At 46.9% G+C, this 18,890-nt stretch overlaps 1 protein-coding gene across 1 annotated transcript in view; it reads right to left on the bottom strand.

The window, feature by feature from the left end:
* The window catches only part of MAP3K9 (mitogen-activated protein kinase kinase kinase 9), a 79,536-nt gene extending 66,531 nt beyond the window's left edge, over window positions 1–13,005 (bottom strand). The window contains exons 1-2 of the mRNA XM_059691945.1: window positions 12,232–13,005; window positions 6,262–6,675 (exon numbers count right to left, since the gene is read on the bottom strand). Of these exons, the coding sequence (XP_059547928.1) occupies window positions 6,262–6,675; window positions 12,232–12,631 (814 nt within the window). The 5' untranslated portion in view covers window positions 12,632–13,005. The remainder of the gene's footprint in view (window positions 1–6,261; window positions 6,676–12,231) is intronic.
* Between the last annotated feature and the right edge of the window lie 5,885 nt (window positions 13,006–18,890).

Below are 18,890 nucleotides of genomic sequence, written 5' to 3'. Positions count from 1 at the left end.
GCAGTGTGCCAATGATGGCAGATGATTAGGAACACAAGCTCAGGAGTCAGGCCTGAGCTCAAAGCCTAGTCTAAGGACTGGCAGTGAGAGTCTAGAGAAGTGGCTGGCCTCTTCCGAGCCTCAGTTTGCTCATCTGTAAAGACACTCATAGCCTTTACCCGGTAGGGTCCTGAGAGAATTAAGAGAGAATCTACATAAAATGCTTAGACAGTGCCTGACTTAAAGGGAGCACTCAATAAGCATTAGTCATTGTTATTAATATTATTATTAGATAGGGGTTTGACTGTTAATACAGGATGGTATATCTAAATAGTAAAATACTGCGTAACCTTTAAATATCTAGTAGTAAAAGAATATTTACTTATATGAGAAAGTGGCTACAATACACTGACAAGTGTGTGTGTGTGGGGGGGGAATGCATGCTACAAGCAATGTTTATTAAGATTTTCTGTGCATGACTTGGGAGTGAGAACAAATATACACAAATGCAAAATTTGATAAAATACATATAGCTTTTGCCTGTATGGTTCTTCCATGTGTCCTAAGAGAAGGAAATAAGTTATCCTATATAATAAAAGGCTAATATGCAAATGGTCATGATGCCCTCACACCGTAACGACCGATCAGCAGGAGGCAGCATGCGCAGCAGACGCGGGTGGGCAGGGCTGTGTGCGCGGCAAGGCAGGGGGACATGAGGTTGTGTCCCCCGCCCAGTGCCAGCCGGGAGACATGACACTGTTATTGTTTAATAAATTGATATATTATTTTCATATACATTTTACTAATTTTCTTTCATCTCTGACACTTCTATTATAGAGAAAGGGCAAAAAGCAATATAAAATATTTCCTCTAATTACTTCCCTTTTAATGTGCATGAATTTTGTGCACCGGGCCACTTGTTTAATAATAAAAGAACACTGGGGTAGGGGAGGCCAGGGGACTGTCAAGGGCAGGGGGGGGAAAAAGGACACATATGTAATACCCTTTGTAATACTTTAAGCAATAAAAAAATAAAAATAAAATAAAATAAATAAATAAAAGAACACTGTCTTTACTTTGGGTGAGGCTTTCCCTTTTCCAAAGCTTTTTCATATGGTCTCATTTTTACACTAATTTAATTTTTATGGCTACTGTTAAACTGCAATTCTGCCAAATGCCTGTAAGTCAAAACCCTGAAATCCATCTACCTACCCTCAAAAGGACAATCTTTCCTCTGAAAGACCACTGATCACTAACACTGTTGCTAACAATCAGGTTTTTCCCTGTCTGATGGAGCAGAGCCACATAAATCCATTTTTATAGCCAGCACTTTTACAAGCAGTTTCAAGAAGTGATGTTTAAGTTAACGATGCAATGTGGTAAAGTAATAGAAACCATTAGCTAAATCAGGGGTCTGAGCTACACAGCCCAGGGCCTGTCTAGCCTTGTTTGGCTGTATGATGCTAAGTATCTGAGATAACGGTTCCTCCCAATGTATGTCCCACATTGAGATTCCATGGTAAGACTGCCAGCTGCTTTCCACCAGCATGCTCTCCCTGTTCCTTGGTGATACATCCGGATTATTAGCTGCACCCACTGCACCCAAAACAAAATCCTCCATCTCCCAGCCTCTCCTGTACTAGCCATGGCTATGTGATTTCATTCTGACCAAATAATGCAAGCAGATGTGTTATGCTGGACTTCTGAGAGATTCATGGGAGACAACTTCTGTGCTTCTGCTTTCCTCCTCCTCCAGGCTTGTGACTTAGACCAAATAATAGCATCCTGAACTATAAGGCGACCCCTGAGGATACTAGCCATGTGCTGGGATAATGGAGTGAAAAATAGGAGCCTGGGTCCCTGAGGACACTGTGCAGATGCCCTAAAACCCCCCAGATTTCCTTTCAAAGACAAATGAAGGCATACCTTGTTTTGGCTAATGTTACCTTGTTTTGTTCTTTTTAGGTTATGTACAGTCAAGCCTAAGCTTACTGAAGATTATCAACATAGGATGCTGCCCTGACCAGTTTGGCTCAGTGGATAGAGTGTCGGTCTGCGGACTCAAGGGTCCCAGGTTTGATTCCAGTCAAAGGCATGTACCTTGGTTGTGGGCACATCCCCAGTGGGGAGTGTGCAGGAGGCAGCTGATCGATGTTTCTCTCTCATCGATGTTTCTAACTCTCTATCCCTCTCCCTTCCTCTCTGTAAAAAATCAATAAAATATATTTTTTAAAAAAATAGGATGCTATATGCTATTCACATTTCACCGCCACTAAACAGCTTATACTTTTTAAAGTAGGTGATCAGGAATGATATAACATTTTAATAAATCACTTTTTTGCCCAGCTGGTGTGGTTCAGTGGTTGAGAGTTGACCCATGAGCCAGGAGGTCACTGTTTGATTCCTGGTCGGGGCACGTGCCCCTGTTGCAGGCTTGATCTCCAGTTGGGAGTATTCAGGGAGCAGCCCATCGATCATTCTCTCTGACCACTGAAGTTTCTATCTTTCTCCATTTCCCTTCCTCTCTCTGAAATCAATAAAAATATATTTTAAAAAAAATCACTTTTTTGCTGAACCTTTTGTAATGGATGTTTATCATCAATTACTTTTTTTTTCCCCAACAAGGACATTCTCAATATATACATATTCTTTTCTCTGGAGGTTCAAAGTCAACTAATACATATAATTTGCAGAATTCTGCCCTCACATGCAGTGACCCAAACCTAACTCTCTGGAACCCCTAATGAAAACCAAGGAAGACAGGCCAACATCCCCAGGTCTGCAAAGTACAAAGAAGTTGTGACTCTCTAACTGAAGACAAAGAAGTGGCATAACATTTTTAAAACGATTTCCAAGTCATGTACACACAGCAATGAAATGAGAACAGTGTCCTGAAGCCTCCTGTTGGATATGCTGTATACGATCCCAGGCAAACAGCCAAGGAGGTAAATGCCAAGGAGGTGCCCCACCTCACCTGTGAGATTTATGGGGGCATCAACATCAACACCAACCATGCAGAACAATGAACCTTACTCACTTCTGGACATTAATTATCTCCTGCCACAATACACTGCCCCGAGGGCCCCCGCTGGCAATCCTTGTGGCAAGCCGGCACAGCCATGGCATACTCAGCCCCACACTGGGCACCTTATGTGCCGTGCCAGATCAGCCAGGTTCGGTGACCCTGAGAGGGGGCGGTGAAGGATGGAGAAAAGACAGACAAGAGGATGAAGCTGAGTATGGGTGGGACGCTCTCCTCTCTGATGGAGAGCTAGCGACAGTGCCACGGACTACAAGCCGTGTCTTTATTTCATAGCCAGATTCCACGAGGCAAAGTAAGGGCGTGGTCAAGATGCTTACAACATTCTTGTGGGTTTTGATCCTACTCAATTACATGCACCTGAACTCTATCAAGCCCACATCACTCAGACACGTGGGGCCATGTGTTCGAACCATAGGTTCAAGCTTACAACTTTAGCTGCTGGCTATGATTGTGCTGGGAGGGCTCTGCCCTCCAAGCTGGGACTTGCACGTGGCCATGAGAGGACTGTGCCCTCTCATTAGGCCAAGGCTTGAACCTGTCCAAACACTGTAGCTGCTCTCCACAAATCCTAAAATTCACTTAAGGACAAAGAAAGGACCAGGGCTTTGTCTCCTGGATGATAGAATGACATTCAGGTCTCTTGCCATCTCCTGCAAACACAGCAAAACCTTGACAATTTAGCTTTTCCTTCACAAGAACCTAGACTTACAAACACAAATCTCATAAGGTAAAACCTTGTATTTACAGCTTGAAATTATACCCAAATTTAAAACTTCATAGAAAAAATTATTAACTTTCACAATTCCATCATCTTAGCCCAAATTTTTAAATGGGCTCAATTATGTAAGGTTAAAGCACTTTGCTTAATTCTCCCAGCATGATCCTATCTAATATAGCGGGAATATGCTAATTGACCATCACACCATCACAAAGATGGTGGCACTCACAGCCAATAAGGAGGGGGTATGCTAATTAACTGCCCCACCCTCAAAGATGGCGGCACTCACAGCCAATATGGAGAGAATATAATTGACTGCCCCATCCTCAAAGATGGCAGCGCCCACAGCCACAAGATGGCTGGCAGGAGAGGGCAGTTGGGGGCAATCGGGCTGGCAGGAGAGCAGTTAGGTGTTGATCAGGATGGCAGGGGAGTGGTTAGGGGTGATCAGGCTGGCAGGCAGAAGCAGTTAGGGGCAATCAGGCAGGCAGGCAGGCAAGCGGTTGGGAGCCAGCAGTCTTGGATTGTGAGAGGGACGTCCAACTGCTGGTTTAGGCCTAATCCCTGTAGGGGTCCCAGATTGGAGAGGGTGCAGGCTGGGCTGAGGGACAACCCCCCCCCTCCCTGCACAAATTTCATGCACCAGGCCTCTAGTAAGGATATAAGAAAAAATAAAATAAAGAAAATTCAGCTTCTATATCATTTGTTTGTACCAACACATCTGCTTATTCTTATCCCATCATCCCAAGCAATCTCTAGGTAGAAATCACTTTGAAAAAGGGTCACCAAAAGTTTTAATTTCTTTAAGACATTTAAAGAACAGAATTTTGAAAGCCCATATGAGAATAAGCATATGGTAAAGAGACAGAATAATGGCAGAAGGAAAAGAGAAATCAGGTTTTATTTTATGGAACTTAAATCCTTCACATGCATTATATCTAAAATACATACCCAATGTTCATACTCTCACAAGAATGAATTTTCTATTATTAAAGGGGAAGAGGGTGCAGGTGGAAGAGGTAACTAAGGGTAATAAAGGCTATTTACCGGGGGTTAGGGGGGTCAATCGGGGAAAAAGGAAACATGTAATACTTTAAACAAACAAACAAAAAAAACCAGTCGGTTTGGCTCAGTGGATAGAGCACCAACCTGTGGACTGAGGGGTCCCAGGTTCGATTCCGGTCAAGGTCACATGCCCAGGTTGCGGGCTCGATCCCCAGTTGGGTATGTGCAGGAGGCAGCCAAGCAATGATTCTTTCTCTTCATTGATGTTTCTATCTCTCTCTCCCTTTCCCTTTCTCTCTGAAATCAACAAAAATATATTTCAATAAATAAAATAAATAAATAAAGGCTCCTTAGTGTAAATTGGAAAGTATATAAACCATATATGCTCTGGAAATGTCTGCAAGAAATGCCAGATGTAATAGTTATATTCCCTGAAAGAAAACATTATGGGTTTCTTTCAGTACAAGGGCCGACACACTATCCACCCTCTATCCACCAAGTCACACTGGCCCAGGCTAAAATGCATTACCTTAAACAGATTCACAAAAGCATCAACAGAAAAGTAAGCTACCTCCGGAACAGCCCGGAACAAAACAAAGCCTGAAGGCTTTCTGGGCTCAAAGCTGAAGGATACAGAGAGCATGAAGTTCCTGGGCCCACCTCACCCCCAAAGTCCTCCTAAGACCCTCCTCCCTGGACAGGGTGCTCACAGTGACCATTCAGCACCCTGGATCCCCTTTCCCTCACAGTTTAGGCAGCAGAGAATACACATGACCACACAGAAGAAGCATAGTCCCAGTACCTGCGGATTCAGCCAAGGAAAGAGACTCAAGTGTCTACCGACTCACCATTTTATTATGTCTAACACTTGCTTTATGATCCAGTTTATGGATTCTGGGTGGTTAATAAAGTTGCCTCTCAGTTCCCTGCTATTAAACACTAGGAAGTTATAACAATTAATTAACACTGCCCCTAGGCTATCAGGAGGTCTGGAAGCCGACCAGCCAGGTCCTGCTCTCCAAGTTGACACGGAACCTGAATGGGCCTCACAGCTTACACCACATGCCTCCTCTTCCTTGGAGCCCCTTCTCTGGTGGGTGCCTCAACCTGGCTGTCTAGACAGAAATGCAAACAGGTGGTATAGGTTTGCTTTACCTGGTGTTCCACGAAAGAGGAAAAGCCCTTTTGTGGTTACAGACACACTTCCCTCAAGTGGAAAAGTAAACCTATGTCGTTGTTGCTTTTTGCCCGGTACATCAGAATTACACATTGCCAAACTTACCTGCTAATGGGAGCTCAGAAGTGTCCCAACCCCTCAGGCACCTTATTCTTCTCGTCCTAAACCAATTTTCCTGGCACTCATCGCTGCCCTACGTCTCAACTCCAGGATGGAATGGTTTTAAGCAAGCAGTTTTCACTGCCCGCTAGGGTTCTTTTAGGAATCCACGTCAACTGATGCCCTGGACTGAGTCTGAACGTGCTCTCAAGCCCTCCAGCCCCATCCCTTCATACTCACTGTTGCTGGACTTAAGGTCGCGGTGGATGATGGGGACAATCGCCTCATCGTGTAAGTAGTTCATCCCTCTGGCAATCTGCACGGCCCAGTTAACCAGGATGTCGGGAGGAATCCTCTTCCCAGATAGCACTCTGTTCAAAGGTCCTCCACGAGCGAACTCCATGACCAAGCAGAGGTTGGGTTCCTTCAGACACACACCCCTGAGAGCAATGATGTTGGGGTGCTTCAGCATGGCGAAGAGCTTGGCCTCCTGGCGAACATTCTCTATGGTCTGGCTGATGTCCTCATCGGGGTCGTGGCGAGCTGCTTTCACGGCGACCTCATCCCCTATCCAGAAAGCACGATAGACCTTCCCAAAGCCCCCGATGCCAATAATCTCTTCCAGGGTTAGCTCCGCAAAATCAATCTCTAACACTGGGAAAGAGGAGGGAGAGAGAGGCGAATCAAAAACATTCCAGAAACACCATTTAATCACCCATTTACCCGGATGCGTGAACGCAGCAAGTTGTCTCTTCATGCGGCTTTTCTGTCTTCCTATTATAAAGTCAACTGCATAAGGGCAGGAAATGTGATTAACTTACGCTCTGCGGCCTTATGCTTTGTAACTGGCACACAAATCTTGGGCTGGACATGGTGCTGCTATATGAGCAAAGAGCTATTGTATGTGGGGTTTTTTTTCATGAAAACCTGTTCTATCTTCTCAGTCTCATCATCTTTACCTGGCTTACTCATACTCATCTCTCAGCTTAGTAGTTTGGCTAAAAAAAAACAACAACAAAAAAAAACCAACAGACAGACAGACAGACAGACAGACACACACACACACACACACACACACACACACACACACACACAAACTTTGCTAAAAAACTAAGAAAACAAAAATGTATTTCTGAACTTTTGGCAAGGCCAAAAGAGGAACTGCCCACTACTTTCTTCCACAGCCAGCCCCATGATGCCGCCATTCTCCACTCAGATGCTGGTGGTGCTCCAAACTCTGTTCTTGCTTAATTATAGTGTTTCTATTCCATCTGGGGCTGATATTCACTTGTATTTTGTAATGCAAGTGGCAGTCTGCACAAAGGAAACTCTTAGGAAAAGTTAGCTGTTTTTTGGTATACAGAAAGTATGGCCCATCTTGACTCCAAATGCTCCAAGTGTCAGGCTTATCACCTCATCGGGCGCTCTCCCCAAAGAATATACGGTGCGGCACGTCCCGCAGACTAGCAATCAGCATCCATTCTAAATCCCTCCAGCAGGCCTCTCAGTTCTACAAAAGCCAGAAAGCTGAAAACTACATTTCCCAGACCCCCTGACAGCTAGAGTTCTGGATGCAGATCAGGTTCTGCGTTAGATGCAGAAGATTTAGAAGGCAGAAATGAAATGGAGGCCGTCTTCTTGCTGCGTCTCCTGGCAAGCAAGGCTGTGGAGAGGTGGCGTTTTTCTGCAACAGCGAGTCAGTGTCCAATCATTCGCTCTGTGGATGAGGAGAGGCATGTTGCAAGGCCAAGTGGTTGCCTAATCCTGGACTGCAACAACAACCGGGCGTTCTTGAACTCCACCGCTTCAATGACAGCTCCTGATTCTGTGCCTTCCCACTGAGAGAAGTAGCAGCCTACCTGGTGGGCTGGGTCTGCAATGTTCTTGGAGTTTTTCCGACAGGTCCGCCTGAGAGTCCCTTCTCCCTACCCTCCCAATCATTCCGTAAGCACCTAACTTCCTGTGCTAGAGCACTTTCTACTTAAAATAGCTTGAGTGTTTCTAGGTCCTAAAATAAAACCTGACATTACTAATGTTTGCCTTATCTCATCTATATGAATGGGGGGGGGGGGTGCCTATGTTAAAGAGAGATTAGAAACCCTTTTGGAGAAACATATAAGTTATGTTAGGAGTCTCCTGGGTCATGGAGGGAAGGAAAGTTCATTGTTTTCTACCAGTTTTTATGCTGATGAAAAGATATGGGCCTATTTAACAAATTTGTGTTTACACATCTTATTTCTTTAGCGGAGTATCTGAATTCTCCTTAAGGGAATGAACTGTTGTATTTTCTCTTCTACCTGCCTTCTTCCCTGGGACTGAAGCATGGTTGTGAACACACAGGAGGTGTTAAATATTTATTTAAATGGATGAGAGTTTTAAAGATGTAATTCTGAACTAGGGTGCTGAAAGGACAGCTCCACGGGTGGCGTTTTGCAGAAGACAGAAAACCTCTGTGGGGAAGGCCAAGCAATAAATAGTCTTGCTCTGGGTAGGACATAAACTCTCAGGTTCTTGCTATTTAGTTAAGAAAATATTACGACCAAACTTAAAGAAAAGTATAGAACACAGCTTACAAGCAGATAGAAGAAAGAACAGAGGGGGATGGGGGCAAGGGAGGAAGGTACTTCTCTTCCCTTCCCTTGGAAGTAAGAAGTTTCTTGGAGTAAGAACTAGACCAGCGGTTCTCAACCTGTAGGTCGCGACCCCTTTGGGGGGGTCGAACGACCCTTTCACAGGGGTCACCTAAGACCATCGGAAAACACATATATAATTACATATTGTTTTTGTGATTAATCACTATGCTTTAATTATGTTCAATTTGTAACAATGAAAATACATCCTGCATATCAGATATTTACATTACGATTCATAACAATAGCAAAATTACAGTTATGAAGTAGCAACAAAAATAATAACATGAGGAACTGTATTAAAGGGTCTCGGCATTAGGAAGGTTGAGAACCACTGAACTAGACCCTCAGTTGCGCTGAGAGAATGTGGGGCTCTCCTTCCGTTTCCTGCTCCAGTCAAGACCTGGTTTTAAGTAAGAATCAGGTCAAGTCGCACCCAACACATTTTTTAGTTTCTTTGGAAGGACATATCCAGGAATATCAGGAACAAAACCTTATTTCTTTCATTTTCAGAGTCAAGATGTTCTTCGCTCTCAATTGTATCCTTGAAAATGAAATGTATAGGCACATTCTGGTGGGTTTTGGCAAGTGAATGGTACGTATCTCACTCGTTTAAAAATCTTAAGTACATATGAAAATGCCTCCTTATAAGAAAAATAAAGTAAATTAGTCAGACAGAACCTTAATTTATGCCCTACTTGAAAATAGACACAACCTCCTGTAGGAGAAACGTTTTTAAATGCCTACATATCTCCCAAGATAAAACATATGGAACTACATCTTTTCATCTTCTACTAAAATAAGGAAGATGAGAGACCTCCTTGGTGATTTTTATTTCTCAGTTCCATGACGAGCTATACGCTAATATCTACATTGGAGGGGATAGAAGAACTATTACATTTTTCTTTGTCATAAGATTTAGTAATTTCCACCTTTTTTTTTTTTTTTACCTCTTTTGTGTTGAGTAAAGTTTGAAACAGAATTTTCCCTCTGAAGCAATATTTAAAACGAAAACAGATCATTATTAGTGTCTTCTATTCGCAGTCTAACATCACAATTCATGCCCCAGATGGGAAGTTCAAAAGGGTAACAGGGAAGAGTTGTCAGTGGCTCAACTTCATTCCAAATCTTTGGAGAAAGGTTGTCAATCACCTTTTATTTCTGAGTGACGCTACCTGAACTGGTGGACATTAGCCTACAGGTAGGAAGCACACCTGTCAGCAACTTGCCCTGTTTATCTTTACCAAAACGCTGTCGTGAAATTATTTACATCACCAATCTCCCTCATGTGTGACTTACAAGCACCTCTTTATCGTTTCTTTCTCCCTGGATATTTAACACAGTAGCCATTCTCCACGAGGCCCTCTAATTGCTTTGTGACTGGAATTACATTTTCTGAATTATCAAGAATTAATTCCAGGCAAGATCAGAACTCCTGATGACACTAAATAAAATAACTTACCAGGACCTTTCAAATACCATGTTCTTCAAGTCAATTCTTTCAATAAGCACAAGGGACTGCCTACTTTCTCACCATCTGGGTTCTAGATATAAGAATCTAGTCTACGCAAGGTAACTTTTGTTACAATAAGATTAAGTCCTGGGCACCTAACGGAGAAGGAGTTTCTACAGTGGCACAGTGGACATGTCTGGCTCTCTGGGGATGGGCGCTTCCAGCCTAAGTCTCATTCACTCCTGACTGCTCTGACAGCGGGGAGCACAAGACAGTAAAGAAACTGCGTTCCAGCTCATGAGCCTCACACAACCCTTCGGCTCTGACCAAACTTAAAGAAAAGTATAAAACACAGCTTACATAATTAGCTGTTGCTGAACAAAAAAAAATCACAAACTTCACCCACAAAGAACCTTGAAATGTGACTTACGTTTAAAACCAGTTTTCTAATACACCAGACCATTCTTCCAATATTTCTCCCAATGTGTGACCAAGTTCATCTTCAACACTATTTCAGATACTAGCCTTCATCTTCCCAATACTAGGGCCAAAAAGATATAATGCCTAGAAACAGCATAAAGTACTTTGTTGCCACTAAGTACTATCAGATGCAGAAACAGGAAGTTTTTAATTGAATGAGAGGGAGAGGGAAACAAAGGTAACTAAAGATTTGAACATCAATTGATAGTCAAACCACCGATACAAAAAGAGAAAGGAGAAAAACAGGGTAAGAGATTATGACTTTGATATTAAGTGGTGGTATTTAACAAATATCTTAAGATAATAACACAGTTGTTCAGGCGAAAATAAGTTACAGGGCCAGAAAATAACTTGTCACGAATGACATTTAAAACTGTTTAAAACATTTAAAAATGTTTAAAGTTGGAGATTGGTGATGATTTTTTAAAAATCAGCGCTATGATGCAAAGTGTACAAAATATGGACTGAGGAATGCTCAATATGCATCAACAATATTTTTCTCAACAGGAAGGAAATTATGGAATCCCTCAAATACAAATATAGTGTAACATCTTTCTACTAAAACCACCTAGCATCATTGATTGAGGGATTTTCATGGCAGCTTAAGTCCTTTGAAAAAAACAAAGGAAATTTCATTACAGGGTATGGAACAGGGGACTCCTGGGAAACTGGTAAAAACCAGGACACTGGAAGGAAGGAAGGCCCTGGGAGGGACCTATGGGCATGGTCCCCCTGAGATTTAGCAAATACCAAATATAGGCAAGGATCTAGGATGAGAAGAAAGAAGAAAATGTATTGTCTTAGCATCCTAGGTGTCAAGGGACTGGGATTTAGCCACTGTGCCCTGACCTCCCGATCTCTCATGGGAGAATGACTTTTGCCTCTCTCATCATTTCCCCACCCACCACCTGCCCATCCACACAACACACACCCTTCTCAGCACATTAGTATTCAGTGAGACTCCTGAAGGTACAACTTCTGAGTTACAAGATTAGCATCCAAGAAATCAACCCGACATTTCAAAGACACTTCAGCCCTGAGTGCACACAGGCTTCCGGGACGTGTGAGCCAGCCCAGCCCTGCGGGAGACAACCCCCAACTCCTTCAAAGCAAATGCCTTTAAGGGGCGGGGACAGAGGATACCGGGGGCCGGGAAGTCCTAGACGTGGGGACTAGGGTTACGACAGAAACCACCCGCTAGCTTGCCTGAAATCCTTCCAGATATTTTTTGAGGGGAGGGGGGATTGGAGGAGGCGGGGGGGGGGGGGGGGAGATTGGGGGGAGGGAGGCGGGAGGGGAGTGGGAAATGGGGAGATTCTCATGCCGAGGCTTCAGGAAGTGCAATCAGGGGTTGCTGCTGAGGTGGTCAGAGGAAGGCTGAGAAGCCCAAATGCCGGAGGTTCCAGGCAAGGCCTGCGGCGTCTCTATGGTACACACAGCACCCACCGAAGCCCTGCGGCCCGAGCGCGCGCGCCCACACCCAGCCCCAGGTCAGCCACCCCCCCCACACACACACACTCAACCATCCCCCCACACCTAACCTAACCCTCGAGGGGGGCTCCCGTCTCTCCGCGATCACCCCCAGGCTCCAACGCCCGCCCTCCCCCGCCCTCCCCGCCGGGGTCCCGGGCCCCGCCTTCGCCTTACACTGAATGGGCGGGTAGCAACTGGGGTCCTCGCCGCCGGGCTGGCAGCGGCTGGAGAAGGCGCTGCGCGGGGTCACGTAGTTGCTGGGGAAGATGCCCACCCGCTGGTTCAGCTGCCCGGTCCACCAGCCCTCGTCGCCGGACACCTGCGAGTCCTTGGACAGCACCTCCACCACGTCGCCCAGCCGCAGGGTCAGTTCGTCCTCGCCCGCCGCCTCGTACTCGAACACGGCGGTCCAGTAGGGCAGCGGCGCGTCGGAGCCCAGCTCCCCGGGGGCCGCCGCCGCCTCCTCCTCCTCTTCCTCCTCCTCCTCGGCCCCGGCCCCCGCTCCATCCTCCCCCGGCGGGGCTGCAGCGGCGGCGCTCGCCAGGCAGCCGAGAAGCGCTCTGGAGGGCTCCATGGAGCGGCCGATCCATAGGGTGCGGGGCCGCCGCCACCCGCAGGAGCCGCCGCCGCCTATTGTTCATGCGGCTCCGCAGAGCTGGGGGGACCCCCTCCCCCGACAGTGGCCGCAGGTAGGGCCCGGGTTGGCGGGGCGGAGAGAGCTAGCTGCTGGCTGCTGGCGCGGCGAGTGCCAGGAGCTCGAGTGCTCACCGCAGCCTGGGGGCGCGGCGGGCAGGGGCCCCCGCCTGTGCGCTCGCCCCCTGGGGGCGGCCGGCCACCTCCGCCGCGCTACCTGCTCACTCAGCCGGTGCCCGCCGCCGCCCGCCTGCGGCCGCTCCCCTCCCGGCGCCGCGCCCCGCCCCAGCCCCGCCAGCCCGCCCGGGACCACCTGACGCGGCCTGGCTCCGCCCCAGCCCTGCGGACCCGAGGGGGCGGGCTCCCCGGGCACCCGGCCCGCCCCTGCGCCAACCCGCCTTCCTATTGGATGCTGCCGACCGGCCCGCAGGTTCCCCCCGCCGCGGTTGGAGCACCCCGCCAAGGACCCGGCCCGCCTCCCTCCGCCCCCGGCGCCCCGGTCAAAGGCGCCCTCGTTCCCGCCCTCTTTTGCGGGCTCCCACATTCTCAAACCCCAGGTCACGCCGTTCTCTCTCCCATTGGCCCGCCGCAGCTCCAACCATTGGCCCGAGGTACCTGTCCATTTCCTGGGAGAGTGCCACACCTCCGGGCTGGGGAGGCCGCGGCCTCATTGGGTCTGTGGGGAGGGATGGGTGGATCCTAAAAGGTAAAGCCCGGACTTCATTCAGGGCAAAAAGGCTGGAGGAGGCCCTTCCCTTTGTTTGCGGTGGGTGGGTAGGGGTTCTGTTGGGCAGTCCCGGGGTTTCTCCTCCTACAGGGAGCTTTTGAAAATGAGCAGAGGGGAAGGGAGCTGGGTTGCGCCCCCTGGGAGAGCGTTTTCCCCTCCATCTACCTCTGACATTTCGATTCTCCCCTCTTGGATCTGCCTTTGCCGTGGTCCAACCGGCTGGATTGGCCCCACCCCACCTCCATCACCTCTCATTTCCTATTGAAGGCCTGCAGGCCCATTGAAATGGTCTTTAGAAAAACTCCTACTACGACAGTGCCCGCCTTTACAAGGAGTGCACACAGCTTTCCTTTTCCTGGGTTCCTGTAAGAAGAGATTCCAATACAGTGGTTTTTAGAATTCAGAAAGAGAAACCACGTTACAGGGGCTTCCAACGGAGGCTGGAAAAACTGTGGCGAAGTGGGCTTGGTCTCTCTGAAGAGACAACTTTCTTACAGTCGTGCATTTCTTTCGCCTGGGTGAACTGCACCTCTGGTCACGGTGACATATATAAAAATTAGGTTAAGAACCAAAGCAGAGCCCAGCCGGCGTGGCTCAGTGGTTGAGCCTTGACCTATGAACCAGGAGGACACAGTTCGATTCCTGATCAGGGCACATGCTCAGGTTGCCGGCTGGATTCCCAGTGTGGGGCATGCAGAAGGCAGTTAATCAATGCCTCTCTGTCATCATTGCCACGTGAGGGCCGTATGCACATACGGGGAACGTTGTGGAGTGAAAGAAGATGTAGTGTTGAGGATTGAGAAAGGTATGTTGAGATGGTTTGGACATATAGAGAGGATGAACGAAAGGAGATAGGCGAAACAAGTATACAAGACGAGTGTGGATGGGAGAGGTGGAAGGGGTCGACCTCAGCAAACATACCTCAATCAGATTGAGGACGTTTTTAGCAAAGGCCAGCTTAGGAGTGCCCTAATTAAGTTAATAACAATGTACCTACCTATATAGTTCAAGTTTAAAAAATTTAGCTCTCAAGAGAAATTTCAATCGTTGTCCTGTTGATATTTGGCTCTGTTGACTAATGAGTTTGCCGACCTCTGAGATAGGTGGTCCCTACTATTTCTTCTGTGCTTTAACCTCATCAGAGCAATGAAAATTTCCAATGAGGTTTTCTGGCATTTCAAAACTACCAAATGCTGAAAGATCTAGCCCAGTCTTCACCAAACTGCCTTGCCTTTTCCCCTTTTGTGGTAAGAATAGATACAATTTGCCCTAGCTGGTTTGGCTCAGTGGATAGAGCATGGGCCTGCGGACTGAAAGGTCCTGGGTTCAATTCCGGTCAAGGGCATGTACCTGGGTTGCGGGCACATCCCAGTTGGAGATGTGCAGGAGGCAGCTGATCGATGTTTCTCTCTCATCGATGTTTCTGACTCTCTATCTCTCTCCCTTCCTTTCTGTAAAAAATCAATAAAATATATTTTTAAAAAAAGAATAGATACAACTTATTTAGCAAGAGTTAGTGCTTCACTGGGTATTTCTTGTTTAATGTTAGTTTGGGGTTCATTGTTGGACAAACTGGAGACCGTGGTGTAATTGGGAAAGATAAGCAGCATGATCTTGGGGAAGTACTTCACATTGCAGTGCAGTGTGTTCATCCATAAAGTGAGGGGGTGGACTGGAAGATCTCCTGTGTTCTTGTAGGCCCGGCATCCTGTGGTTTGCACACGAGTATGGCTACACAGTATACCCACACAACCAAGGTCTTGAAGAAGAGATATTTGAGTGCTGTCCTGAAGAGCATCCAGAGGAGGTCTTGAGAAAGGACTTCTGAGTAGATGCCCTAAAACAATGTTCAGATTCTTCTTGTACATGGGATCAGTGAGCTGGAAAAGATATGGAGGAGTCTTAGCGTCAATTCTCTAGGTTTTGTTTAAGATAAACTATCTGACCCCCAAGCAAAAGAGAGCAGGATAATGGAGATAGAGAGGTCCTTTGTGTTTTTAAAAAGACCATAAGGAAAAAAAGGTTTTCTTGAGAAAAATTTATTTTGGAGGAAAATGGCATAGACATACACAGAGAGACACAGAAAAAGAAAACCACTAGAAAGATACAGAGAAAACCATCCGTGGTGGGTCTTTCAAGTAGCAGGATTATGAGTCATTGGACAATTTTTGTCATTTTGCTTCTCAGTAATTTTTTGTATGTGCTACTATATCGCTTTGTGACTCTTCACTTCTCCCCCACCCAGAGGAGAAGGGGAAAATATTCCAGATCCCTCGAACTCCCTATATAATTTAAGTATGTAATACCATAGCATGTGTTTAGCACCTCCTGAAGAGTCATTCATCAAACATTCCAAGAAGTCATTCTGTAAATGTTTGTCGAATGGGTAAGTGACAGGAATTCAAATGAGGGAAGATCCTTCGGGCTAAGTTTGCCTAGCAGGGTGTCATGGGAGAGGCAGAACCAAAGCTGGTCCTGGATGGGTACCGGGTGGAGCCAGGAAGAACCTGTGTTCAGGAAAGGAAGGAGGATATGGGCACAGCCACCGAGGTGGGAAAGCTTGAGTAAGCCCATCTGGATGGGATAAAAGGATGAGAAAGAACTCTGAAAAACAGGTTGAGACCAGATTGTATAGGGCCTTGTAATCACTTGATTCACACTAATAATTAATTATTTGTAATGATTTAATGTCCAGTTTGTTTACCGCACGGGCAGGGACCTGGTTCTTTACAGGTCTCCCAGCACCTAGAGAGCGCATAAATCACTCTCAGTATGTATTTGTGACTGAATGGCTGGTGTGAGCACCCAGCTAAGAAGCATGGGCTTTGTTTAGCAGATAAAAGGTTACCATTGAAGGCTTTAGAGCAGGGCTGTGAGGGGATCAAATGTTACTGTCACTGTGGACTGGAGTAGATGAGAAATGCTTAAGTTGGGCATTGAAGGATGTGCACAACTTGACTAGTAGAGAACAGAAAGGTGGAGCTGGAAATTAATGTAATGGGTAGCAATAATAGGAATACCAGCCTGAGAAGAGGAGAGAGTACAAAATGGGAGTGATGGGGAATAAAATGGATTAAGTAAAAGAAGGGCAGATTGCAAAAGACTTTGAAAGCCAGGTGGAATTACCAAGATTTCACCACTATTAATTTCTTGAGCAGGGCCTGACACATGTCACCCCAAAAAAGGACCATTTTCTCTATCCCACTGAAAAGTATAGCATAAGGCAGGGAGAGTATAATAGCAGTCAGTGATGCAGCTTGGCACTACGAGGCTCACTTCAGAAGATAATGATTTCTTGTGGGTCTGTCCATTAAAAACCATGTGGCTTTGAGCAGGGCACCTGGCTGAACCTGTTTCCTCATTTTTTTTTTTTTAAGAAGTTTTTTTGTTTTGTTTAGTTTTTGTTTTTTTAAAAGAAAGGAAGGGAGAGGGATAGAGAGAAACATCAATGAGAGAGAAACATTGATCAGCTGCCTCCTGCCCACCCCCTACTGGGGATGTGCCCACAACCAAGGTACATGCCCTTTGACCAGAATCGAACCTGGGACCTTTCATTCACCAGGCCAACGCTCTATCCACTGAGCCAAACCAGTTAGGTCTCATTTTTTAAAATTTTAAACTAGAGGCCCAGTGCACAAAATTTATGCACAGGTAGGGTCCCTAGGCCTGGCCAGTGATCAGGGCCGATCGGGCCTTCCGGCTGCCAGCCAGGGCCTTCCTTCATTCTGCGACACCCCCTGGTGGTCAGCGCATGTCATAGTGAGCAATTGAACTCCTGGTCAAACTTCCAAGGGGACACTTTGCATATTAGCCTTTTATATATAAAGACTAGAGGCCCGGTGCACAAAAATTTGTGCACTCGGGGGGGAGGGGGGATCCCTCAGCCCTGCCTGTGCCCTCTTGCAGTCTGGGACCCCTCGGGAGATAACGACCTGCTGGCTTAGGCCTGCTCCCGGGTGGCAGAGGGCAGGCCCAATCCCTAGGTGCAGCCCCTGGTCGGGCTCAGAGCAGGGCCGATTGGGGAGTTGGGGCACCGCCCCCTGTCACACTCAAGGCAGGGTCGATGGGGAGGTTGCGGCGCCACCCCCTGTCATGCACAGAGCAGGGCCAATCAGGGGGTTGGGGCGCTGCCCCCTGTCACGCTGATCCCGGTGCCGGGAGGCCTCTCGACTCCGCTGATCCCGGTGCTGGGAGGCATATTACCCTTTTACTATATAGGATAGAGGCCTGGTGCATGGGTGGGGCTGGCTGGTTTGCCCTGAAGGGTGTCCTGGATCAGGGTGGGGGTCCCCACTGGGGTGCCTGGCCAGCCTGGATGAGGGGATGATTGCTGTTTGCAGCTGGTCACACACCCTTCAGGGTGGGGGTCCCCACTGGGGTGCCTGGCCAGTCTGGGTGAGGGGCTGAGGGCTGTTTTCAGGCCGACTGAAGCTCCCAACTGCTCCTTTTTTTCTTTTTTTTTTTTATTCTGGGCCAGCTTTAGCTCTGAGGCTCCAGCTCCGAGGCCTCTGCTGCTGAAAGAAGGTATCTGGTTTGTTTGCGTTCTATAACCGAAACTCTGTATCATCTCCAGCTCTGAGATCCCAGGCTCGCTGAAAGCAGGTTTCTGGGGTTTTGTTTACAATATTTGTTACAATGTTTCTTAAACTGCAAGCTCAGAGGCCAGCAAGGCAGGCGGGGAACATTGGAGTCCTCCGTCACTGAAGCAAGCAAGCCTCATGTTAGTTTCAAGCTGCCTGGCTGCCAGCCGCCATCTTGGCTGTCAGTTAATTTGCATATCTTGCTGATTAGCCAATGGGAAGGGTAGCGGTTGTACACCAATTACCATGTTTCTCTTTTATTAGATAGGATAGGTATAAAATAGAAACTGCTTCTTCTAGAGGTTTATAGATTAAATCATACAAAATCTCTTAGTGTGCTGCTTAGCATCTACTGACAACTCAACATATTTACTTCCTTCTTTCCTCTGCCCATCACCTTCAGAAACATGCTTTACTTGCACCCAAGAAAACTGCAAAGGCTTCTTGACTGGAAGTTGAACTAGGTTCCCCCCCCCCCTTTTTTTAAAGAAGGGATGGGAAAGGGGGGAAAAAAGAGAGAAAGAAGAAAAAAATGAAGAAAGGGAGGAAGGACAATGGGATTAGGAGTGACTTTTTTTTTTTTTTTATATACTATACTGTTCAGTATTTTCTACCATCAAAATGTACCGATTTTCTAATCAGGAAGTATGTTATGGTTAATGATGATCATGAAAAATTTTATTGAGCCCTAGCAGGTTTGGCTCAGTGGATAGAGCATCGACCTATGGACTAAAGGGGCCTAGGTTGATTCTGGTCAAGGGCATGTGCCTTGGTTGCAGGCTTGACCCTGGCCTTGGTTGGTTGTGTGCAAGAGGTAACCAATCCATGTGTCTCTCTCACATCAAAGTTTCCCTCTCTCTGCCTCTCCCTGTCCCTTCCACTCTCTCTAAAAA

This window comes from Myotis daubentonii, chromosome 1, assembly GCF_963259705.1.
Source record: "Myotis daubentonii chromosome 1, mMyoDau2.1, whole genome shotgun sequence".
NCBI lineage: Eukaryota > Metazoa > Chordata > Mammalia > Chiroptera > Vespertilionidae > Myotis > Myotis daubentonii.
This window is presented reverse-complemented; position numbering and strand designations above follow the sequence as displayed.